General features: G+C 34.3%; 1 protein-coding gene across 2 annotated transcripts in view; it reads right to left on the reverse strand.

Moving 5' to 3' along the window:
* Positions 1–276: 276 nt before the first annotated feature.
* Positions 277–27,306, reverse strand: part of CCSER1 (coiled-coil serine rich protein 1) — a 756,597-nt gene continuing 729,567 nt past the window's right edge. Inside the window, exon 10 of one of the 2 annotated variants that reach the window (XM_055313237.1) lies at positions 277–1,317. In XM_055313237.1, coding sequence (XP_055169212.1) covers positions 1,258–1,317 — 60 coding nt within the window. In that variant the 3' untranslated portion in view covers positions 277–1,257. Of the gene's footprint in view, positions 1,318–14,376; positions 14,594–27,306 lie in introns of those variants that run through there. The other variant, XM_055313238.1, reaches the window with a different exon arrangement.

Here is a 27,306-nt window from a genome sequence, read left to right on the forward strand (position 1 = left end):
GTGCTTTATTGTAGGTGATGGAGTTTCTTACCTTATTTACATTTAAAGATTTCAAATATAAAATTAGACATAAAAAGGAAGAGATAAGAATAAGATTACAAAATAAACTATAGAAAACTTAGAGAAACAAAAAAGTTTTGTATCTTAGGTTATAAAAGGATGCATTAAGGGGCAAAGTCAACAAGGACACATACAATGTTTTCATGTAAATAAATATATTTATAATTTTATTTTAACACCATGGTTTAAACCCAGCATTTGATAATTCATATTATATTACATAATGACTCTAATAATTTAAGAAATTTTATAACATACATTTGAATGTTACTACCATTAATTACAATTATTTCATTGCCTAGTTGCAAAATATGGAGAACTCTGTAAAACCTGCCTTCTTCTCAGCTCTGTGACTCTTCTGTTGCCCTTGCACCCTGCCCACAATACTGAATTATTTCTGGGCTGTGTCCCTTACAATAAACTACAACAATAAACTACAACATTCAGGAGTGCCTTGCTGCTGCCTGGCCATTTAATAATTAAAGTGTGCTATTATAAAAAGGCAATAAACAGGGATACAAAGAAATCAGGCAGTGATGCCAAGTCCAGAAGACAAGCATTCTTTCATGACACATTCAAGAAACTTCCCTCAATATGAGGTCAGTCAGTATCCAATAAACTTTCTTTACATGTTTAGAGATATAAATACAGGTTTTTTACTTTCTATAGTTAGAATAAGAATTTTATTTATTTAATTTAAAGACATACTGCTTTCATCTTTTGGTCTCAATACAAGAGAAACAGAGAATTTGGTTCTTCAGTAGGAAATGTACCCCTCGGATGGGAGAAATTAGCACTGTTTTCAAACTTACGTAATGTGCACAGAATACATGGTAAAATTAAGTGAAGAGTATTACCAGAGAGACAAAGGATATGGTGGACAAGGTTGAACAAAAAATGTGCACTGCCAAGTGGAATGTTACATTTAGAAATAGCTTGCATATAGAGATAAATTTTAAATAAATCTTTTTGTTGTCACAATACAGTAAGAATAAGGTAGGAATATGATAGTTCAATCTTCAGTTTTTTTGTGCAATTTTTACAAATGCAGAAAGTGTGAAATATTTGGAATGGAAACATTTCTGTATTACATACTCTGAGAAAGAGCTAAAATATGAAATTATGGAAAGTTGATTTTATTCAATATTTAAAATGTCACAGATTGGTGATACATTGCTTATGGTCAAATGATTTAAGCTAGGTTGAAATATGTACTGGTTTAAATAAACCTTCAGTGCATGTAGGATTCCACAGGGCCTTGAAAAGAAGAAAACAAAAGTAAATAAATGAATGACATCAAAGTAATGAAATGAAATGAAATTTTATTTCATATGAAGATTTATAACATATAAACACCTAAAAACACAGATCAACAAAAACTTTTATGATTTTCTAAGTCAAAATTCCTATTAAAATTTATTGATATTTATTAGTAATGCTTAAAAGTTTCCAAGATCCAATTAAATACATTTTATGCAAAGTGAAACAAGGAAGATTAATTGGCAAAATTTTATTATTTCCTTTGGTTTCATGACTGGAAAATAAATGTTTTACCTAACTCTCTTTTATGTTTTTCTCAAGAAAATGGCTTAAAGAAATTTAGGTAATTAAGTACTAGGTAGATCTTACATGGCTCTCCTGATATATTTTTAAACCATAATCACCACTCAAGGTCCTAAACACAAAATCCAACAGAATTTTACCTGCAGCAATTATAATTATTTTAACCTCTGTACTTCATTATAGTTTTAAGTGACAGAAATCGAAACATTTCATGATCTTTCACCTTCAAAGAAAAAAAAAGAAATTCTATTGTGCAGACAGTATGTATAAAAAGAAATACATAATCCAAAAAGTATAGAATATGGGCACCTGCCCCTAAGGAATGTAGAATTTAGTTGGATTTAAATGAATATTAAAAAGATAAGCATACTACAAGACTGACATATGACATACAGCAATATATATAACTGATGAGAATTCACAGTAACTGACAACTATAATAAGTTATATAGGATTGATAACTGCTGACATAATTCTACAAAAAGAGAAATCACCCCCAGTTTGGGTAGTCAAATAAAGATATGAAATTGAAGCAAGGTGGGAAAAGAGATACATTACAGGGAAGGGACATTCCAGATTAAATGCTTAAAAGAAAACAAAACTCTAAACAAAAGAAACAAGAAATAGCAATTTGCATTGGCACAGTTTAAGTGTAAAAAAATGTTTGTGCTTGCAACAGAAATAAGGAATGTAATTTCAGCAGCTATGGTGCTGGCTTGAGTAATGGAAATTTTATCTTTTAAGTCTTAGTGAATCATTACGAGGGAGAGTTTTAAAAGTAAAAATACAACACAGTGTAAAGGGTGTGAGTGTTGTTTTTGTTTGTTTTGTAAATTTATCTGTGATGCGATATAGTCTCAATGTGTGGAGCCTGTAAGTAGGAAGACGAAAACCAAACTGAGGAAGTTTCAAAGCAGCAAGCAATACTGGAAAGTACTATTTTCAAAATTCTGATTTCCCTCATCAAGATGCTTGTTTCAAGACAAAACTCCAGCCATTCTCCCAAGGGAAGGTGACCTTGCCCAACACAGTCTTTCTTTTCTTTATCTAAAATTCCCTTTCCCATCACTTCCCATTCAGCCTATAAAAGTCTTCTATTTGTACAGAATAGAATTCTCCAGAATTCCATTCTCTTTGGTAGATAGGATATTGCTTGATTAATGAATCATTGAATAAAGCCAATTAGATCTGCAAATTTACTCTATTGAATTTTGTTTTTTAATATTTGTCTATCTCCTGTTCATTGCTACAGTCTCAGTGCCAGGGATACTGCTTTTTATTTTTATTTTTTAAATGACAGTATAAATGAAAAAGGGTGAAATGCCTTGAGACAAAAGGAAACTGAACTATAAGTATGTGTCAAACATTGAGTCAGTTATGTATTTGCCAACCAAACATGTTTAAATAAATTAAGAAGTCTGCAGAATCATGAAGACTAGCAAATAAACATTTCAGTACTTGCTCCCCAAATGCCAGCTGAATGAATGTGAAAAGACAGAGGAAATATACTGTTATATTTTTGTATTTTATAAACCTGGAGTCCTGTTTTCCAGCATATTTTAATCCTCCTTATATTCATATTTTCAATAAAATTCTAACACATATTTACCTTTCAATATTCTAAAAAAAGTTAGGAAAATGAAGGAAAAAAGATTTTAATAGGTTGAATATATTCAGAGACACAAATGTTGCGAAAATATGTCATAGCAACATTTCTCTTGTCAGAGAGTTTACAATATTGTTGCCCTCATTCTGTGGTGAGGACAAAAAGCCCCAGTACTTCTCCCTCATTTTTAGTGAGTAGAACATGGAGAGGACTGCAAGGAAATACAAAAGCTAAACTAATGAGGATAAATGTTTCCCCGTGACTACACTGTAAGAATAACAAAAACTCGAAAGATACAATTCTTTTTTACGATTAACCACTCTGGATGAATTGTAAATTAAGCAAATCGGTTACAAAATAGATTAATCATCTTGGACATTAAAATATGATGAATTCAATACTGTCAAATTTGAAAAAACCCAATATTTAATATTTTAATAATTATATTTAAGAACAAAAATATCTTAATACTTTGGTTCCTCAAAAATTTCCGAGTTATTTTATTTTGTATGTATTTTACTTTTATTTTGAAGTCAAATACACTGTACAAACATAATTTTGTATTCATTATAGCAGTGTTGCAGAATTGCTTTTTTAAAATAATTATTTACATTATTATTAAATTAAGTTATTAAATAAAATGTATTTCTACATTACAATTACAAATTATTATGAAGGCACATATGTTCACTGCAAAATATGACAAAAAGAGGTAAGTAGAAATAAGGAAATACAATATCCTATTGTATTTGGTAGGAATATGAATTCATATTCCTATCAAATGGAGATGATCACATCAATTTTTGAATATTCATTTTCATTTTTTTAACCAAAATGAAACCATCCATACATTCTGTTTTTGTAAGTTATTAAACTTTCTGCTATTTTTCCTAGTTAATGGCTTCTTATTGTCTATGTCAATAGGTTTCATTGTAATAGTTTTCATTAATCAAATATCATCAGAGCCCTTTCAAGCACTGGTTTCAAGCACTGGCCCTTTCAAGTTTCAGGTTGTATCTCCTCCACTTACTGAGAATTCGGCCTAATGGGCTCTTTGGCAGGACAGAGATGGAACTTCCCATTATAGACAAATTTAGCACAATACAACTCACACATATACACCAAAACAAATCTGTTCCAAATTCCAAGTAAATCAGTGGTTATTAAGTCCCTTTTAGTTTCTTTTCAAAGCTGCACCTTCCTAATGGGAAAAGCATGGACAATGAGACGAAAGCACGAGGTGCTTCACAAACGAGAAACTTGTGTCAGTGGGCACTCCAATATACTTACCTGCTCCAGAAGCTCATCAGCTTGCCCCAAATGCTCCTTCCTTTTCACTCAAGCCAAAAAATGAAACCAACAGCAGCAGTTGGGAATCAGTAGGGAGTTTCCCCAAGACAGAAACAGTCTGAGCAGTTACAGGGCCAGTTCCCTCTGGCTTCTTCTCAAGGCCAACTAGCCCTGAACAACTAATCTTCTCCCCTGGTCATCTAGCATATGACCATTGTTAACTCTGCAAACAAATGAGTAAGCTTTTGCATGCTGCTATGGCCAACTACTTCATCTGCTCAACTACAGATGACCCCTGGCAGTGCCACAGACACTGCCTCAGGATTCCCAGGGGAACTGGGTGCCACAGTGGTGCTGGCTCACCAAAATTTGTTACCAAACCCAAGTTCAGCTTCATCTCTGGAAAGGCCAAAACTCAAGAGTGTTAATTGGAGAGAAATATGGGCTTTGTTCAGGAGGTTGGGCAACTGGGGAGCACTTTTGTCCAAAGGCCATCTTCAAGGCTTCTGCCTGGCCTAGGGATTTTTTTTTTTTTTTAGATTTCATTTATTTATTCATGACAGACACACACACACACACACACACACACAGAGAGAGAGAGAGAGAGAGAGAGAGAGAGGCAGAGACGCAGGCAGAGGGAGAAGCAGGCTCCATGCAGGGAGCCCGATGTGGGATTCGATCCTGGGTCTCCAGGATCATACCCCAGGCCAAAGGCCAAACTGCTGGGCCATCGGGGCTGCCCATGGCCTAGGGATTTTTAAAGAGGGTTAGGGCAGTTAATCAGTAAAGGGGTGCAGGGCAGTGGTCAGTAACATTTTTTGATTATGCACAGACTCCATGGTGCCAGCTACTGACATTATCTCAATGCTCAGAGGTTGTGCAAGGGGGTCTGGTTTCTGTTTTGCGATGTTCAGAGTGCTCTGTTCTTTCTAGGAAAGAATGCATGATCTAGAGATACACAAAGAAAGGTTAGCTAATCATATGGGCTAAGGGTATTTGCTAAAGTTTAAAGATGACTAAGTTGTCTCAAGGACCTGAGGCAGTTTCATAATACTAATATATTTTACTTACTTAAAGATAGATGTCTTTCTATCATACGAACATTGTAAACATTTTTTACCTTTCTTTTAATTTTTTTCCTTTTAAAAAACGGCATTTTCATATGCAATAATTCCCTATCAAAGGGATTTTAAAAAATCAAAATTATATATGGTTTTATCCTCTACTCAACAATGCTATTTCTAGAACTCTGCCCTGATTATACACATTCACATATACCACATAGCATTTCCATAATGCTGAGCCACTGAGATGCCCCAAGAAAAAAAATATTTTAATGTGATTTGGTCCCATTCTCTGGTTGCACTTCCTTAGTTGACTATAGCATACGGACCCAGAAGAAGGACTACAAAAAATATAGACTTGATTCAGTAGTAAAATTATATTAATACGATTGTAATAACTTTGAAGCTATTTATAGATATCATAAGATTCACCTATTTAAATCAAATGTTACTAGTTACCCAAGGTATTGCAAGACTAGAGAAAAGAAATATAATTATGAAAATAAAAGTTAAAGAACCTGTAATGTAATATTTAAATGGAAACTATCAACATCATTTCATAATTTACTATAGAATATTTCCTAGCTCTGCCTACTGAGAGTCTAAAGCAAGTTAGAAACATCTAACCTGAAGCAATTCAAGCTTAAGGGGCTAAGTTTCAATATACAGGAAACACAGGAGAGGATGGATATGTAAAACAATACTACAAGTCAACTATCAGAAAAATTCCAAATGTGTGGTATTCTGACACAACTGACACTTAAAAAAATAAGTGCCATTAAAAATTGGGGATTGTTTTAATTAAAGAGACTAAAGAGACATAATAACAGACTCTTAATTAACTGAATCCATGTGGTAGCTATGCTATGCAGATGTTAATGGTACTAGTTTTTCTATTTTTCTGTATGCTTAGAAGTTTTCCAGAAATGGAAGAGGCTAATCCAATTTTAAAAATCAGAATTAAGATTTGGGGTGCCTGGGTGGCTCAGTCCATTAAGTATCCAACTCATGATGTCAGTTCAGGTCTTGATCTCAGGATTGTGAGTTCAAGCCCTACATTGGGCTCCACACTAGGCATGGAGTCTACTTAAAAAAATAGATAAAAATAAAATAAAACTTAGAGTCAAGATTTAAAATGACATTACATTCGGTTGTGATGCATGGTCCAGGACTAAATCTTGGGTTGTGCAGTTGAGTAGTAACATTAGTAGTAGTATTTAAACATAGTTTTGTTTCTCTTATGTTCTTTCTGAACTTTTGTCTAGGTAGAGGGGAGAGATACTCTTTGTCTTCCCAAAGAAAAGCCATTAAAACCTATTTTAGGGACCCCTGGATGACTCAGCCATTAATCTGCTTTCAGCTCAGGGCGTGATCCTGGAGTTCAGGGATCGAGTCCCACATCTGGCTTCCTAGGGGAACCTGCTTCTCCTTCTCCCTTTGCTTAAGTCTCTGCCTCTCTCTGTGTGTCTCTCATGAATAAATAAATAAAATCTTTAAAAAAAAGACATTTTAAATAAATGGTGCAGAGAATTAAAAAGTAATCAGAAAGAAAACAAAAACAAAAACAAAAAACTGTTTTGCAGGAAGGAGAAGTAGGAGATAGAAGGAAATATTAATCCTAATTGTGAATCTGCCTCCAGCCTTTCTGGCAGCACCCTTGGCCTCTGCCTCCACCTTTTCTGCCTTCTGCAGCACAATGGGAATGATTCACATGGCTGGCTCCTATACCCTCCACTGGGCCTTTGGTGCCATTGACTCCTGCTTGGTTTACCCTCACTATTGAGGAACAAAGAGCTTCCCCCGTCCCAAGCTGCTAAACCACCTCCTTATAAGGTTCAAACTGAAGCAGCTCCCAAATCAACATGAAAGGATTCAGGGGCTCCACTGGACTTAAACCACCCATTTCAGATTTCCCCACAGGTAAAAATTCCCAGTGGGAAATAAATTGATTGACTTTTTAGTGGACACGGTGCAACACTCAATATTAAGGTTAATGCAAGGTTATTGGTTTAGTTAAAACAGACATATTATTGGAGTTATCAATACTGAATATAATATAGATAATCAGCTTTGCTCTACCTGTATTTATTTAATTCATGTTGTATCTGTTGAAGTTTGTCAACAAAAAAAAATGACTTAAAATGGTTAATTTTCCCTGTCTCATACAGTTTTCATGGGTAATTGTTAAGAACAAGTAGGTTGGACAAAGCTTATAGTTTTCAGTTTGTAATCTGAAACTTCAAAGTTTTCCTACATTAAATGATAAATCGGGTTAAATTCAGTTAGAAAACTAAGTATTTTCCAAATAAGAATACTAAAGCATTGATTACTCAACATAGGTTTGTCTGTTTTTGGCTTCCTATTGCAGAGAAACAGGATACTTGGGTCTGCTGCTAAACATGCTTTATTATTGCAGATTGTACTATGGGAAAAACAACAACCATGTTTCTAAAAATCTGAAAGTCTGAAAATATACTCAAATTGTCAGTCTAAAGAATTCTGGTTTAACAGAAATGGTTAGTACTTAGTTTTCACTAAAGACTAGGCTTCTAAGAGTAAAAATTCTGATAAATGTAATTGAGATTGCTAGAAATGATAAGGTAAGTAACATTGTAGGCAGGGAAAGTATGATGTGTTTTGATAAAGATATAAAGAATTGGAATACGTTTTTGTTCAGGGAAAAGAAAAGAAAGTAATTTCATCCTAAAATGAGACTGGTTATTTAGAGATCGTAGTCTTAAGACACAATCTGAATGTAAAAAGAAAGTTGTAGAAGGTTTGCGAAGGGAAATCCTCGGGAAAAAAAAAATTAAGTATGGTCAGGACTAAGATCGGAATTAATGAGTTTAAAAAGTACACTAGTATAAGATTGAAATTCTGCTTTTCTTTCTGTTAAAAAGATAACGTTTTCTTGGACTGTTGGTCTGCTCTTTATAAGAAATTGCACACAAAGTTTCTTTTCTTTTACCTGCCCAGAAAACCAAAATTTCAAAGTTTCGTCTTTATCGTGTCTTTGATTATGTAAGACAACTGGAACTTCTCAATATTAAAGGAGCTAATTTTTGCTAGCAACTATATAAACTTCTGCAGAATCTTTTATCACCACTTTGGTTAAATAGATAATTAAGTATTGAATTTTATAATGATCTATAATTCCTATTTAGGCATGTACTTTATAACTTTTTGAGGTTTTTAACAAACTTCCCAAAGATTTGAATTCTAAATAATTAAATCTTCTAATGAATTAAGCTTATTAATTTGGTATGTTATTTGGTATCACTGTCAAACAAATGATGAAAAGTCTTCAGTTGTATGGGTAAATGACATAACCGTTCCAGAGAATACATGAAATTCCTAAAGTTTTATTATGTCCTTGTATAAGGTCATCAACTTCTAATTACTGAAATGTTGCATGTCACAGAAATAACTGGATTTGTCAACTGCATTATGATGAACTCTCAGCAGATCTTTAACCATGTCCATTTTTTAATCTTTTGCCATTTATAGTTATTGTCCTGCTTTTGCACAATGTGTTTCATCTTCAAGGAAATTCATGAAAAGGACTTTTATAAAATACACATTTCTGATATCTTCAAGATCATAAAACTAAACTGAGTAAGAATTTCTAGAACCAATGGAAAAGCTGCATTCAAACAGAACAAAATTAGAAACATGGACTAAATGAATTGAGGAAGATGATTACAGTTTTTATGACTTGCTGGAAATATTGTTGGCTTTTTAACACTTGTTTTTCTAGATTAAGGAAACTTTCTCTTAAGATATCTATGACTTACAGAATATAATCAAATATTCCTTTGTGAATAAATTTTCTCCCTATCTGAACTCTCCAGAAATCAGAAACTCTCCATGAGCACTCTTTCTTTCATGGCAATTATAATTATTTGAGTATTTTCTTTCATGTAAGAATATTTTAATATTCTTACAATATTTGTAAGAATAATTACAATTCAGTAAGAATCTGTTCCCCTTGTTACAAGGGGACACATTGGACACCTTTGGAAGAACATTGGTTATATTACCAAGGCTTTGAATGGAATGTCATATTTGAGAGAGACAAACATGGACTCAGATAAGATCAGACAGCTTTAGGGAACAAAGGTTGACTTTTACGGAGCCAACCTGGAGCATACTCTCTCCATGGCGTTAGTTACGGACTTGTGGAAATAGTAGGTGGTCCCATTTTCCTTATGATTCGATAGAGGATGCACTTGGAGCTGTCCATATTCCCAAACAAGTCTTCTCCCACTTGCCAGTGATTTCTCATAATTAGGATATAGATAAAGCTAGATATGAGGTAAAGAGGGCTTCTTGATATTGTTTTTCCCTTGGCCAATTTGTTCTAGGAGCCACCTCTATCAATGTAAAATTATGAGTGGCAGTCTTAGACAAGCATTCAACAGTTACCTTTAACCAAATCTGATTTGCAGTCACCCACAGATTTGGAAAGTGGTCTGCCAAAACCAAATAGCCCTAGATATCTTGACTGCAGCCCAAAGAGGGACATGTGTCTTCATTAAGACAGAATGTTGCATATTCACATTACTCAAAGAATGTAACTGAAGTCCTGAAAGATTTAAATAATCAAATCACTGCTACAGATGCCCTAGTTCTAGACCCTTTTAGCAGTTGGTTAACTTCAATTCCTTCCTAATGGAAATATGTCCTATTAAGCATTACTGTATTTCTTGTTTTCTTTCCCTTTGGTTGTTGACTTTTTGCGTCTGTCAAGGAGGAACCTGCACTATTCACACTGGCTTAGAGAAGCCCTTCCTATTCCCTACAGTGGAAATGCCAGAAACAAGATTTTCCCACACTGTAAAAATCTTCCACTCCAAAATCTCTACATCATCCCCAATCAACAGAAAGTAGCTACAGAAGAAGGACCTTTGCTCCTAATCCCATAGATATGGAATGATAAAACCAACAGTGAGGAATAGAAGCCATCTTGACCCCCTACTAATCTTTAAAATCTAACAAACACCCTTAGTCTATGTGATTAACTTTTCTTTGCATGTTTATAGATCATGCATTTTTTTCATAGAAAGAACAGAGCACTTCTGCACATCACAGAACAGAAACCAGACCACCTTGCACATGCCTCAGGCACTAAGGAACCAGACCCCTTTGTATAACCCCTGAGTGCTGAGATAATGTGTATAACTGGCACCATGAGTCTGCACATAATCAAGAAATGTTATGGACCACTGCACCCCCTTTACTGATTAACTGCCCTAAACTCCTTTTAAAAAATCCCTAGGCCAGGCATCTTTCGGCCAGAGATCACCTTCTAAGCAGCTGGCCGGCCTCCTGAATAAAGTTCATATTTCTTTCCTATCTTGAGTTTTGGCTTTTCCAGCAATGACAGGCAGCTAAGCTTGGATTTCAGTAATAATTAGAATAGGCTACTGTCCATTATATTTGAAATGCCAAAATATATATGTTTATGTATATGTGATATATTTATAGATAATGGTTCATGTTTTTATGTTCATTTTAACATACTAGAAAATCAAAATGGAGGAAAGCTTTTTAAAGAGAAGAAAATACATATACTCACACCAAGTTAATTATTGTATATTTTTATAATTCGCATTAAGTTCCTTTTAGCTTCATATTTCTTTTTTTTATTTTCTTTATTTTTTTAGCTTCATATTTCTTATGGTTAAAGGATGAATCATTACTGATGCTCCCTCCAAGAAGAAAATTTAATCTTTTCAGACTCAATTAGAGTTTGTAGCAACTTTCCCACAAATTAAAAAATACTTTAATGGGACATTTTTGGAACAATATTGAGTATTTTTTGTACTTTAAAAAGTAAAAGTATTTTACTTTTTTAAAAGTAAAAGTACTTTTAAAAGTATTTCCAATTCTATATTAGTCTTTTCTTAAGTTTAAAAAATAAATAATTTATCAGTTTCCAGGTTATACTTTTCAATGCGATAAAATAGTGAACTTGTTTAGTTTTTTTTCTGAAAACTATTCTATATTAGACTGTACCTTAAGTAAATTTTATTTTTGATGGATTAAATCTAAATCCATAATCAATTTATAAGCACAAAATTCATAAAAATAGTGACAAATCTGAAGTAATTCTGATATGTAAAAAACTGTAACTTAAGTACTCCAAATTGTAAATTACACTCTTCGGTATAAATTGTCTCCACAATTACACCCTTTGGTATAAATTGTCTCCACAGTAATTCAGCTTTATAAATTTAAGATTCTAATTACCATTTTAACAATGTAGCATCACATGAGTATAATTTCCTGGTACTCTGACTTCACAGAGCATGAGGTTAATGTTATATGTGGCTCTCTTTTAGGAAACTTTCTGTAATGCAGTGTTCTGAAAAGTCGTACAAAGTCAAACATTTATGGAAATGTTTTCTTTAGCTCTCTACACTGTAAGCTATAAAAAGTTTATGTATTTATTTGGAAACACTAATAATCTCACATTTTAATGCCTTTTCTCTTTGAAATCATTACCCAATTCTTTTACTGGAAAAAAAAAAGTTAGTGAAAAGCAGAATTTGCCACCCCCAAAATGCCTCTTTGGTTTAAGGATTACCTTAAGCTGGTTATTTTTAAGAAACTACAAACACAGGAAAAGTTCTGACACCCAGGTACAAGTTACCCTTTTCTAAGAGACATTTATGTTTATAAGGGAAAATCTCCATGTGTAAGGGTGTGTGCCCCTCTCTACACAAGGAAAAGGAAGATGACCAAATCTCTGGAAACTCATCAGTGGAGAAGACACAGACCTAAACTTGCATAACAACCTTATCCTCATTTACTGTGTTCTTCCTGTAATCTTTCATAACATGAGGAGCCCCAACATCCTTCTTCTGTCTTTAGCTGGGGATGTAAGGTGCTGGCCTGGCCATTTGGGAAAGTACTCAGTATTCCAGGGTATTTTGCATGTATATAGGAGGTGTACGTGATTAAACTTGTTTTCCTCCTGTTTTACTATAGGGGTGGTTGCAGCCAGGAACCTAGGAGGTTAGAGGAGAAATTATTTTTCCTATGCTACAGTTTGGTAACCTCAGTAGGGATCTGTTGAAGTAACTTGCTCTGGAGCCTGCAGATGGAATCCTGGAAAAATGGCAGAAGCTGGCAAAGGATGGTCAGCAATCCTAGGTATCTCTATAGTGTCTGGTCAAGGGAGAAGATAAAAAATTCTTATCACTTCTTTTCCAAATTTAGATTAACAGGAGAAAATATTCGTGTGAGCTAGGTTCCTTGGGTATAGTGACTTTGGTAAAGATTTTTATGAGTAATCTTGTTTTTTATTGATCCTCTTTTCACCGAGAGATGGGCCATTGTTTTTGCTTGTTTTTGATGTCTTTTGTGTCATTTGTCATAAAAGAACCATAGTCTAAGATGAGGCTTTCTTTTGACTTATTCTAGGTCATAAGAGTTTGGCTTTGTGACTAGTGAGAACATTCTCTGTTCTCTGTCAGCTGGAAAATGAATGTGTCCATATGCATCTGGCATACAAGCCAATAGACTATGGATCCCAGAAGCAGTATCTCTTTGTCCAACTATGCCATCTCTCAGGGGAGTTTGTTATAAAAGATCCTACTCCATAGGGGCCTTTGTAGTCTCAATTTTCATTGTCTCATTAGTGCTGGAAAAGTCCCATGCCAGTAGCATATGCTTGGTGTCACAGATTAGAGAGTCTGTGACTAGAGGCACATTCTCATTCTCATCAGCTGTGACAACACAGGTCTTTGCTTTCCTAGGCTAACTTTGAAGGTAAACTCTCTGGATCTCTTGAGGGCTGCATCTTTGCACCTTCTTTTGGGATGCCTCTTGAATCCAATGTTCAACCATAAAAACCCTTTATTGATTTGAGCTGCTACTGAGATTAATATAAGAATGCTACTGAGATTAATATAAGATACTATTTGTCAATGATTAAATGATGGTTACTTTGAATTAAAAAAATCCTATATTTGAAAAAAAAAATTAGAGTTCTTTTTCTACAGAATTGTCTTACTGGTACCTATGGAAAAACCAAATTGAAAAGAAGACAAAAAACAAAGAAGACAAAAGAAGTATAATGGCTTGCATTATGGATGCCCTTAACAAGATGAAAATATGAAGTTGTTTGTTTTTTAACCTGTACTTTCATAAGCTACTACCAAATTTAGAGAACAGTTAGAAAAAAATAGTGGACATTCACAGCCCCATTCACAGGAACTTTGACAGGTGGCTAAGGTTCTTCCTTTCTATGATTATACTGTAATTATCAGACAAGCTGACTGGTCCCCTGGGGGAGCCCCTCTCCCTTTCACAAACAGATGGGGATTTCTTCCAGCTTCCTACAAATGATCAGGAAATGGATTAGCTAGAGGCCAAAGTTCAGAGGTTAATAGGAGCAAAAGCTTTCTCCCCCTTAAGTTTAAGTTGGTCTTCGGTTGAATTGTACACTCAGAAAAAAAGGAGACCATTTGAAGGCCTCTGCTAAATGCTTTATGCATATTATACAGCGGCCTACTGCATTAAGCCCTGAAGCTCCATAACACAGAATCTTTTGAGTTCTTAATGAGAAATCTTCTTCTGCTATAAAGCAAATTGAAAATGTAGTTGGGTGGTTAGGTTAGTCCCCTGATATCATTCAGCTCAACCTCAGTTTTTTTTTTTAAGATTTCATTTATTTATTCATGAGAAGCACAGAAAATGAGGCAGAGACACTGGCAGAGGAGAAGCAGGCTCCATGCAGAGAGCCCATGTGGGTCTCAGGATCACATACTGGGTAGAAGGCAGGCACTAAACCACTGAGCCACCCAGGTGTCCCTCAACCCCAGTTTTTTGAGAAATTAGAAGTAACTTCTTTGTCTTGCAAATCTTTGTAAAACCAGAGGCACAGTTCCAGAAGCGATGCATAATCCATCTCTCCTTTTTTATTAACTCCCTAAACCTCTTCTCAAAATTCATCTCAAAATGCTTGCAGAAGACCAGTACACTGGACAGAACTGTTCTTTGCCTAAGAGAAATAGGAAAAACTTAAACAGCAATTACTTCAGAACACTGATAATAGGCAAATATACCCTCAAATTCCATTCTGGAGAAAATCTGGATACCTCTTGGTAGATTTTTGAGATGTAAATTTCCTACCCATCTTCTCTATAACCTAAGAGTCATTCTTTGAAATGCAAACTTTAGGAAGATGTTTCTCATCAGAAGGAGAAAAAAGGAATTATTTGGAAAAGAGTAAATGAAATATCCTGATGTCTTCCTCACAAGTATTAGAATAAAAAGCCTTAGCCATCTGAGCAAGAAACACAATTTGGACCCAGCTGTTCTCTTATAAACTAATGAGTTTAGTATCGTACATGACTCATAGCTAAAATTTTAGACTGAAAGTTGTAAGATCTCTTCTTGAGTCTGCCTATATGCTTACACGTGTCTATATGTGATGTAAATGCATGACTTTATCTTTTAATCTCTGGATGATATCACTAAAATTGATTTGTAAAAGAGCTCAATTTAAATTGCTTAAAATATGTGCTATATAAAGTATTTCTAAAACTCAAAAATATAAAAACCAATCCAAATATTTGCTTCAAATTCATGTGATATGGGATGTTTTGCAGTGAATAAAAGCAAAGTGAAGTTTGTTGGTTTAATAAAAATAGACATATACTCAGGGTTGTCAACAAATATAATGCAGACATACAACTTTTATTTTCCCTGATTTTATTAGTCAATAAGTTCATGTTATCTCTGTTACAGAGTTTGTAAGAAAACAACAGGATGATGGTAGACTTTGTCTAAAGTCTCACATAGTTTTTGTGGGTAAACTAAACATAATTGTAGGGTGCAAGTGATTTAGGTATTAGTAGAATAAGGGCTCTTAGGTGAACTTTTCAGCAACAGTTATATGTTTATGATATACCTGCTTAAATAGCTTTCCATATCTCTTTGGTAACTTCTACCCTAAGAATTTTGCTGAGCTAAGTTAAATGGTATAAATTTATTGAATATCTAGATCATTTCCAAATAAGATAAAATACTGACCATTAGTTACTAAATATAGGTTTAATCTACTTTTGGCTCCCTGTTACAGAGAAACTAATTATATTCAAGTCTGTTAGTATATATATCTTCTGCCACATTGAAAAACCGTACTTTTAAAGGGGGTACATGTTTCTAGAAATCATGAAATGCATTAACAAATTTACCATTCTAAAGAATACTGGTGTAATATGCAGTTTACAGCTTCTTCTTTCTTAGCTTTTGCTATAAATTACAATTTATGTGGGTTAAGAATCCTAATAAATGTAATTAAAACTACTAGAAATAAGAAGGGAAATAATTTTATATGCAAGAAAATATGTTTTTTTTTTCACTAAAGAAAGGTATGAGGTATGGCATGCAATTTGTTGAAGGAAATGGAAGTAATTTTGTCCTAAAGTTTGTTCCAGAATAGGAAAGGGGAGAATAAAAGTCAAAGTAAATGGATACAGAAAGTTGGGAAGAGAGTAGGAGAGAGAATTTAATCTTGGACCATTAAGCTAGTGATAACTGAATAAATTTATTATAATATTTTGTTTTGGTTTGTTTTAATGGGCTTTAACATTAATAGTGTACCTAGGTAAAAGTACAATTAAATTTTATCTCCCCTAGCAGGACATCTGTTTTTATGGGCTATTGGTCTGATCTTGATAAAATATAAAGGGAAGACTTTCAGTTTCTTAGCTAATCTTGATTTGGAAAGATGTTGGCTGGGTTCTGCAGCCAAAGGCCAAGAAAGAATTCTTGAGACGTCTTTGGTGCAAAAAGGCGATTTTTTTAAAACACAGGGACAGGACCTGTGGGCAGAAATAGCTGCAGTAGGGTCATGAGGAGTATCCAATTATATACTTTCAAGTTGGGAGGGGGTTAGGGATAACATAAGTCTGTAAGGAATTTTGGAAGCAAGGTTTCTAGGACCTTCAGGGGACTACCTATTGTTAGGAAAAGGTCATTTATTACTGGCTAATAAAACCTTAGTCATGAGACCCTCCAGACGTCATGTATCTGTGGGTCATATGCTTGGGCGATGACTGCCAACAAGTATCCTGGGGGTAGAGATAAAGGAAGTTCCCAAAGGAATTTTTATGTTAAAGTAGACTTAACCGATCCTGGGAGTCCGGTTAAGACTGCCTTTTGCCCTTAGCAAAGTATCAACATTGAGGCAATTGAGTTCCTAGAGGAAAGTCACTCTGATGGTTTCAAGGATTTGTCAATGGGCTGTAAGTAGTAAGGAAATTTAATTTTTCTTTTGCCTTTGCTTCCCACAACAATCATACTAGAAAGCAAAGAGTTTGTGTTTTCTCAAAATAATTTCCTGTACTTCGTTTGTCTTTATCACATCTTTGATTGCTTAAGAAAACTGAATCTTCTCAGTATTAAAAAGAGCTAAGCTTTGTTCCCAACTATGTGTCTTATGTATCTGTATTGCCTTTAAAAATGTTTGTCGGGGGTAGCCCGGGTGGCTCCGCGGTTTAGCGCTGCCTTCAGCCCAGGGCGTGATCCTGGAGACCCGGGATCGAGTCCCTCGTGGGGCTCCCTGCATGGAGCCTGCTTCTCCCTCTGCCTGCGTCTCTGCCTCTCTCTCTCCCTCCCTCTCTCTCTCTGTCTCTGTCTCTCATGAATAAATAAAATCTTTAAAAAAATAAAAAAATATGTTTGTCACTCTGCTAAATAAAGTATTGTTTCTAAATGATCTGTAATTCTATTTAGTCATGTGCCCAAACTTAATATTTTTTAGAAGATTCACTTATTTGTTTATTCATGAGAGATACAGAGAGAGAGGGAGAGGGAGAAGCAGGATCCATGCAGGGAGCCTGATGCGGGATTCCACTCCAGGACCCCAAAATCATGACCTGAGCCAAAGATAGACACTCAACCGCTATGCCACTCAGGTCCTCCCAAGCTTTTTAATATTTTTGACAAGTTTCCCCAAATCAAATTCTAAATGAAGTCATTTGACCTAGAACTAACTTTGAGATGTTCCAGAGGGTCTTTGGAACATGTTAAAAGAATCATTCTCTCTCCTTGGAAAAAGAGATTTTAAGCTAGTTAGACTTATTTACTATGTTAAATTACATGGGAAGCACTGCCAAATAGATGATGCTAAACTTTCTTAGATTCTATTTGAATGGATATATGTTATTAATATTAGAGTTCCAGAAATTGTATGAAATTTCTAGAAATTGGTATATTCTGGTGTAAAGTTTTCATCTGTAATTATAGTTATTGCCTTAAAAAGCATGTCATGGAAATTATCAAATTTCTTTGTCAATTATTTGCAATGAGCTCTCATCAGAACCTGAGCCAGAGCTATTTTTAAGTGTTTGTCATTTATTGACAATTTTTGTTTTATTCTGATGCTTTTGAAAAAGTGCTTAATCCTCAAGGATATTCAAGAAAAGGACTCTGACAGGGGTACCTGGGTGGCTCAGTTAGTTAAGTGTCTGCCTTTGGCTCAGGTCATGACCCTGGGGTTCTGGGATCAAATTCCACACCAGGCTCCATATTCAGAGGGCTCCCTGTTCAGTCTGCTTCTCCTCCTACCACTCCCCCTGCTCATGTTCTCTCTTTCTCTAATAAATAAAATCTTAATAAAAAAAAAAAAAAGAAAAAAGAAGGACTCTGACAGGTACTTTGGAAAACAGCTTTCCAATCATTTCAAGACCAGAAAACTCTACTGGATAAGAATTTCCAGAACCAATAGAAAACCATGGGGCTGAATAAACTCATGAAACAGAAAATACTTATGACTTTGTTTGAAACATTGTGATTCTTTAATGTTTTGTTTTTTCTAGATTTAAGGAATTTTTTTCTCTTTTCCATTAAGCTAAGTATGAATTACAGCAATTTGGTATATCTTTGTGAACAAAGATGAAATAATTAATTTTCTCCCTATCTGTTCCCTCTAGTATTAAAACCTTTTAGTGATTATTCTTATTTTTAAGGTGATATATTTATATGCATAAGTTTAAGCAGAATCTGTTCTTAGAATGTGCTTCCACAAACTGGACATACTATATTATTAATGCTTCAACTGGAATGTCATTTTTGAGAATATACATAGAATTAAACATTACCAGACAGCTTCAAGGAACTAAGTTTCATTTTATGGAGCCAATAAAACTCCTTGGAAAAGCAGCATGGTGCCTTGCTTACAGGAATTCCAGCAGCCTTACCAGATAAATAAGAAAGGTCACTTTCTGGAAGGTTCAGAATCCTTAGGATATTTTTGGGACCTCAAGAAGAGAGAAATTAACCCAAATCTCTAGGCATTGCAGGCAAAGTCTGATGGTGAGTTCTTGGCTTGGATTCTCAGCCTCAAGGCTTTTAAAAGTTCAATCTAAAATTCAGTATGAAAGTTCTAGTGAAGCAGACCTAAAAAGAACCTGTATGTTCAATCACTATTCTTCCAGCATTTACATAAATAATCAAGTCAGGTTTAGTAAGACTAAACTTATTTTGCAAACAAATTAGTCCCACTGTGATTATTTTTGGTAAAAATTAGGGTGTTATAGAGAAAATTATGTTTTAGTAACGTATCCCTGTGTATAATAGATTCTAGTCCAGTTTATTATCTTAGAAATTTTGTCTTCTACCTATAAATTGGACCAGATCCTGAATTCTAACAATTTCCTCAAATACCTAACTACAACTCTCCAAACTACTTTCCAGTCCCCCCATCCTTCTAATTTGAAATGACCAAGAAAAAAAAAAAACTGCCTTTTTCCCAAAGCTCTCCAAACTGAATGTGAACAACTTGATATAAACTTAAGAAAAATAATCACAACAGCTCATACAGACAACCCTCTGTCCCTGCTGATATGTCAGCTGCTCAGAAAGTTCAATTAACACCTGACATCATCACAGATAGTCAAACTTTGAAGATGATTTGAACCTGACATACAGAAATCTCAATTGGCTGCCCCCTTGTCTCACAAACTGGATTATAGTTTGTGGTAATTGTTAAACCTTGTTTATCTTTTTCCATAGAAATACTTCTTATTAAATACCTGATTGCTAGCACAATAAAAGACTCATTTTGGAAGCCCATCTATAAGACCACCTCTTAAAAGGAAACAGTAGTTTAATTGAACTGACCTATTTTCAGGACTCAGACATGGGTTTAATGGAATAATGGAGCAATCTATCAACTCAGGTTCTGGATTGTGAAACTTCTGGGGAAGTTTCAAGGTGAAATTGAAAGGAAGCACAATTTGCCACCCCAAAATATGCTTCTTTGGCACATCTTGAGCTGGTAAGTTTTAAGGAGCTGCAGACATATGGAAAGCTCTGAAAACCAAATAGAAGCCACCCTTTTGTAAAGGTCATTTATATTTATAAGAGAAATCTCCATTTGAAAGGGTATCTCCCTTTCTGTACCAAGAAAAGGGGATAACCACATCTCTAGAAACTCTAATCAAGAGAGAAGGCACAGACTCAAATCTGCCTTAACAACCTCACTCTACTTCACTGTGTTCTTCTTGGTAATCTTTCTCAACTGGCCTCTCTGACCCCCAACATCTTTCTTTTGTCTTTATCTGCAGATGGTATTTAAGGTGATGACTTGGGCCATTTCAGGAGTCAACTTAGTTTTCCTAGGTATCTCCTGTGTATATAGGAGGTATACATATTACTAAACTTTTGTTTTCCTTTGGTTAATCTTTCTTTTATTACAGAGGTTTTCAGCCAAGAAATTAGAAGGATAGAGGAAAAATTACTCCCTCACCTCATCTCCAGGTCCCCAATACACACACTAGGTATTCTTAAGTTCCAAAGAATGAGTCAAGTGCTTAAGAAACTTTTTGATGGAGCAAGATCATTATGAGGGCTAATGATCTTTATGGATATTATCCTTTTGTGTTGCTAAATCAAGTACAAGTAGGAGGGTTGTCACAGAATAGTAGATCTCACAAGAAAACCAAAGGAGAAAATAAACCAATTAAATCTGATAGCCCAATGAAATAAAAGCTCAAATATGACAAGACAGACTAGCCATCAGGTGGTATAGTGGGGAAAAAAAAAACAAAAAAACAAAAAAACAACATAGCCATACCTGTGGTATGGCAAAATTTGTCATTACTGTTTCAATTTAGTATATATATAGTTTCATGATTTCTGCATATTGAAAAAGTAATGTTTCTCGAGATTCAAAGTGATTTTTAACTTTAAAAGAAAATATATTAATATTAACTTATGCTATGCTAACAAAGTTGGGTAACAAGTAGTTGTATATAAATGATTTAACGTTAAAATACAAATAACCATATTAAACATTGTATTAGTATACAGTAGGATTTCTATAAATTCTTAATATATACACACAAAAATTTATATGCTGCTGAAGCAAACACTACACACGAAAGTTAATACATTTCCATCTTTTTAAAATACATTTCCATCTTATCCTAACTTCTATAAGTACAAATAGTAAACAAAAGTAGATTGTTTTGTACTTGTATCATGCAGTTGTGTGTGTTCAGAGACTGTGTTTTGATGTATGTGTGTGCGTTTGTAGTTTCAATACATTTGTATATATTTGAATAGTAAATTTGCTTTTCCAGATTTTTCTTGATGATAGACCACATTAAAGGAAAGCAATACCTTCCTTAGATGTGAATTAATATAAATCTACAAAGATATATGTTGACCAAGTACCTGAGCAAAGTCTTAGAACTTAAATAAATTATGTTACCAAATGATCTATTACAATTTCTCACTTAGGAAATGAATGGTATGCCCTGGTGCACTGTCCTGGCAACAGCTCCATTCCAGAGAATAGCAAGGAAGCTGGATAAATCAAAAGCTTAGCTCTTGGCTGGGCTTCCCAACACAGCTGCTGAACAAACTCATCTTAAGAGAAGCCTATAACTCAAGAGATAAGGGTTTGGAACAGAGAAAGGGAAAGATTTATTTTGGGTGTCTGCAGCTAAGGGAGGTGGTAGGGTCAAGCCTTAACAATCAGCCTCTCAGCCCACAAATGCAACACCTGGAGTTTTATAAAGAGAGGTTAAAGGGTAGTACAAGAGATCAGGCAAAGTGCATGTGATCATGGGTAAGGGATCATCTTTTGTTCAGTACATGATCATGGGCAGAAAAAGGGGTATTCTAAGTATTCCATTGCTACTAGGGTTTTTCTGGTCTGAAGATCAGAATGTTCCATTCACTATCAGTGTCTCAAGAAAATGCCTGTTGGGTTCTATAGTTAAGCAAGAGGGCTCACTGACAATTATGGTGAATAACTGCAATTATATAATGTATCACAAATAGTCATTGACATATGCCCTTAGAGTATACGTCGTATTTTCTTCCATAGGGTAGTAAAAATTCCTTCAGACAAGACTCCCTGTCATGTAATATCCACTTAGCACACTGGAAAGTCCTAAAAAAAAACTTCTAAAACTTCTAACTTCAGACAGAAAGTTCTAAAAAAACTTCTAAAATTTCTAAAACTTCTAACTTCAGACAAGACTCCCTGTCATGTAATATCCACTTAGCACACTGGAAAGTCCTAAAAAAACTTCTAAATTTGTCTAAGAAAACTCTGAGGGATGCCTGGGTGCCTCAGCAGTTGTATGTCTCCTTTCAGCTCAGGGTATGATCCTGGAGTTCCAGGATCCAGTCCCGCATTGGGCTCCCTGGGAGGAGCCTGGTTCTCTGTCTGCGTCTCTGCCTCTCTCTCTCTTGTCTCTCATGAATAAATAAATAAAATCTTATATATAAAAAAAGAAAACCCTTAGAAATTTTGTAATTAAATCTACATTTCCTACAGAGGTGGTGAAATAGGCAGAAGTCGATGTGGGTTGAAAGAAATTTTCTTTTCAACAAGTATCAACTTTTCTCTTTTATCAACACTATCACTAAATCAACATATTTTTCAGCAAATGTGATAATCATTATTACTAATTGAAGGGGAAACAAAAATTTACCACCCAGAATATGCCTTGTTAGCATAATTATCTTGAGCTGAGTATTTTTAAGAAACAGACATAGGTGAAGCTCTGAAAATGGAATACAAATTACTGTTCTATAAAAGAAGAGGCTACACGTATAAGGGAAATCCTCATTTGTAAAGGTGTCTCTCTCTACCAGGAAGAGGACAACTCTCAATCTCTAGAAACTCTTATCAATGGAGAAGTCACAGTCTTAAATCTGCATAACAGCTTTACCCTTGTTTACTATTCTTTTCCTGGCAACCTCCCATAACTAGCCTCTCCTATGCCCCTAACCTCACACCATCATCTTTTGTCTTTAGCTGGAGGTTGTATTTAAGATGGTGACTTGGACCATTTCAGGGAGTTACTCAGTTTTTCTGGGTATCTCCCATCTATAGAGGAGGTATACATGTCACAAAATTTGTTCTTCTCCTGTTTATTACAGGTAAGACTCAGCCAAGAACCTAGAAGAGTAGAGGGAAAGTTATTTTCCTTCTCTTATTTTGATGAATATTTTTACAATTACAAGAGCTTTTTTTAATACCCATCCTTGCTATTTTTCCCCAAAGGATTTCTACTATAAATTCTCTTAACAAAAGGACTATCAGTTAAGTAATACTGATTCTGCACAGTCAGAGCTGAAATAAAAACCTGGAGGCATTCCAGGAATGATCTGGCTCCTAGATAAAAATTCAGGATTTTAGGAGGAAGCATTCAATGCAATATTATGAAGGAAAATGCATGATGGTACTCATGTTTTAAAATCACTGGTTATCTGAGTTGATTTGCATTTAATGCTTTGTTCTAAAAGGCACAAGGTAGCCATTTTGAAATATTTGTTATGTATAACAAAACAACACAGGATAACATAGAATAACAAATGCACTTTTTTTTTATGTGAGTGAAATAAAACAATGCATACTTATTTGCTATAGATCTTCAGGATTAATGTAATGTAATAGTCTTTTAGTTAACCTATTCATTTATTTTTTCACCAAGTAACTACTGAGTGCTTTCCATATTTGTTGGCTTTAGTGGCATACCTCTGATATCCAATGAAGTCTAATTATACATTTAAAGTATCTAAATTCACTCTGCCTGCTGGGAGAAGAGTGGTACAGGAGAGAGGAGGATGACGAAGTGTATGCAAAATAAAGAGAGAGGAAAGTGAATGCAATTTACATGGTGTGGCTGATCAGACCTCACTTTCTTCTCAGTGCTTCTGCTAAGTGGAAGTGATAGGAGGAGCCTGAGCAGGCTGTTCCCTCAGGCTGTCTGTGTTCCTCTAGTGTGAGTCTCTTGATGCAGGGGTTCTGATTCTAGGGTATTATGGTACAGAATGCATTTTTTTTTCATGCCACATGGCCTATAAATGAAACCCACCTTTCTTACCCAGGGTTGCTGCTAAGACAAAGCAATTTGTTCTTATTGACTGAAGGTCTTTGAGGGGTGTTCAAGGAGCATATCACAAAAGGATTTCTCACTAAATGTGATTTTTAACTCACCACCTTCAAGTCTTACATCTCACCCTGAGATTGCTCTAGATCACCGTTTAAAATTTCCTATCACAGTCTTTTTTTTTTTTAAGATTTTATTTATTTAATCATGAGAAACACAGAGAGTGAGAGGCAGAGACACAGGCAGAGGGAGAAGCAGGCTCCATGCAGGGAACCTGACGTGGGACTCAATCCCGGGTCTCCAGGATCAGGCCCTGGGCTGAAGGCAGCGCTAAACTGCTGAGCCACCCAGGCTGCCCTATCACAGTCTTTCTTGACCCTTAGCCCTACACTCACAATTATCCTTTCACTGTGTTATTCTTCCTGTCTATATTGTACTTAGCACCTTCTAACATATTATACTTTACTTATATTTATTATTTATTATAAGTATGCTGTCAAAAAATGCAGGCTTCATGAGGGAATATTTGTGGTTTCATTAAAAGATGTATCCCAAGTACCTAGAACAGAGTCTGGCTTTCATGGGGCACTTAATAATATTTGTTGAAGAAATGCATGTATAGATTTTCAAAAATGATACCCTTAAAACTTTACCACTGAATAAGCTGTGATTCTTCCACTAAGTATTAACAAGTACCTATGGCAGATGATCATATTTCTTGTGTTTTTAATTGATGTTTTTGTCTGAAAGTTATCCTTAATGTAACATGAAAAACTGTAGCTTAAAAGAAAACCTGGAATATATCAGTTTTTAAACTTGATTTTTCAAGTTTATGAGAACAAACAGAAATACTTGATATAAGTAAATATAAATAAATGAAGTATGTGAGGAGAAAGCACTCATCCGCTAAATGCTGGGGCACACTGACATGATCAGAAGTGCTGAATTTATGAAAAAATAACTGCAATGAATAGATCCAAAATAGATAGCTTTAACAAACTATGGCTTATTAGCAACTGGATGAAAAAGCCTAATTGATAATTATTCAATTCTTACAATTAGGTTTAATCCATAGGCTGACATAATATAGTCACATAACACAAAATACTCTCTTGCTCTAATAGCTAATAAAACAATTATGGTAAAACTAATCATTCTTACTCCTTACTGATGAACTAATCTCATATTGTTAGAATTCCCTGGACACTATTAACTGTATCAGGAGGGTCTCCAAAATTAAATCTAAGAAAAGTAGCATAGACTGAGACTACACAGACAACTGCATTGAGTTTTCCTTCCAAATGTGTATTCATAATGCAGCTAATATTATTTTTCTAGCATGTTAGTAGAAAACTTCATTTATAAAGCAAATCCCACACATTTAACCTGTGTTAAAATGTTTCAAAATATATACTGGTATGATCATACTTCTCTAAACTGAGTTATGCTTCACTGACACATGATTCAGACAAAATATATGTTTGATGCCCAATTCAGTCAGTTTTAAATAGCCAAATGAAAACCATTAATAATATTAAGAGTAACAGTGGTTAATAATATTTGATGAAATACCTGGTAACATCAAAACTCTTAAAGAAATATGAACAAAAAATTTGCAAGTTCAAAGCTAATAAACACTTCTTATTAAATATGTGTATAAAATATATGCTAATTAAGGGAAGATTCCTCTAGAGTCCTGTGATTGTTCTTAGTCAAGTTCAGGCCTAATTGAAAAGAAAATTTATACTTAAAGTAAATCAGCTACATTTAAAATGATAAGCTTCTGTTTTTTTTTTAAGCTTCTGTTGAACATCAAAAAGAAGTAAAAACAAAACAAAACAAAAAAAACAACCCAAAAACCTCTCCATATAGATGCCAAATTTTAAAAAGTACCTGAATTTTTGCCCTGTCAGTACATAAGATCTTCATTGCATTTGCTTATTCATTTCCAATTATTTAAACCAAAAATTTTATTTCCAGAGGCTCCAACTATACTGATATTTATAGATAGATATAAATTCTATGCTGAAGCATTTATTTATACAGTTGATGTAATCAGAAAAATCTCTACCTCTTAGTGTAATCCTGCAATTGGCAACATTGCTACTTGACTGTATCTAGTTTTAACAACACAATGACACCTAAGAAATTATTCTTTAATCTTGTAATCAATGTAGACAGAAGAAGGTGAAAGCGGTTAAATTAGCATTGATTATTGAAGACACATTCATCATTTATTTAACAATCTCTCTCATTATCACAAGAGCTATTTTGTTTATAGGTCCTTGCTGAGATACTGTTTTTACTTTTAAAATTTTTTGTCTTTTGCATTAGAAATCAAAGCACTCTGTACAGTAACATTAGTTTCAAGTTTCCTGATAAATCTGTTATATAGAAGTTTATTGTATGAATCTTTGAACTTATTCACTGTAGTGGATTTTCAGAAATTTATTTTAATAGTTTTCATTATAATTAAAGTCTTTCAAGAATTCTACTTCCCATTTTAGGCGAAATGTTTAGTAACAACTATCTTTCCAAGAAAATTATACTAAAAGATACTGGTAGTCTCTTTTATTCTGACATTTATATAGAAACATGATCCATACTGATCTATAAAAAACAATTTGTGACTAATACTGACAGCTTTAGAAAATAAGCAAGAGAGTATAAGAATCATTGATAATGTACAAGATTTTTCAAATTTTCTCTGGCAAACACTATTGCAAATTGTTAGGTAGATATAGCATATATGTGAATATATATTTATGAAAAAACAAAATGTCAGACTATTTCCTGAGAAAATTGTGAACAAATATTATAAGTCAAAGGATAATTGATTATTCTTATTGCCTAAGAAAAAGTAAAAAATTTACGAATAGATAATGAAAAGTATAGAAAATACATCCCAATCATAGAAAAATACGTTGTTGATGAGCCACATATTCCCAAATAGTCACACAGTTTATCACATTTCAAATGCTTTTCTTATTTCTCATTTGCTTTTTAAAAATATTTCCCTACCCAGTGTTTTCCATATAAAATGTCCCAAAGTCTATTAGGACAATTATGTCCAGTTAGTGGCGTGATATTCTATATGCATATCTTTGATAATTCCTTTCTGATTCTGATAATTATATCCTAGAATCTATCACCAGGAAATTAAAATATGAAAACTTTAGAACAGATTATTATTCTTTGTTAACAGCTACCTAAATCATACCAGACACTTATACAAAGGGATCCTGAAAGGACTCGTTACCAAGAAATTGTTATTCTTAGCCTTAATTCAACTGAGTAAAATACATTAAACTCTCATTGTCAGATATGAAGAGAAGATAGGAACAAAAAAGTT

Source organism: Nyctereutes procyonoides, unplaced genomic scaffold (assembly GCF_905146905.1).
Source record: "Nyctereutes procyonoides isolate TBG_1078 unplaced genomic scaffold, NYPRO_anot_genome, whole genome shotgun sequence".
NCBI lineage: Eukaryota > Metazoa > Chordata > Mammalia > Carnivora > Canidae > Nyctereutes > Nyctereutes procyonoides.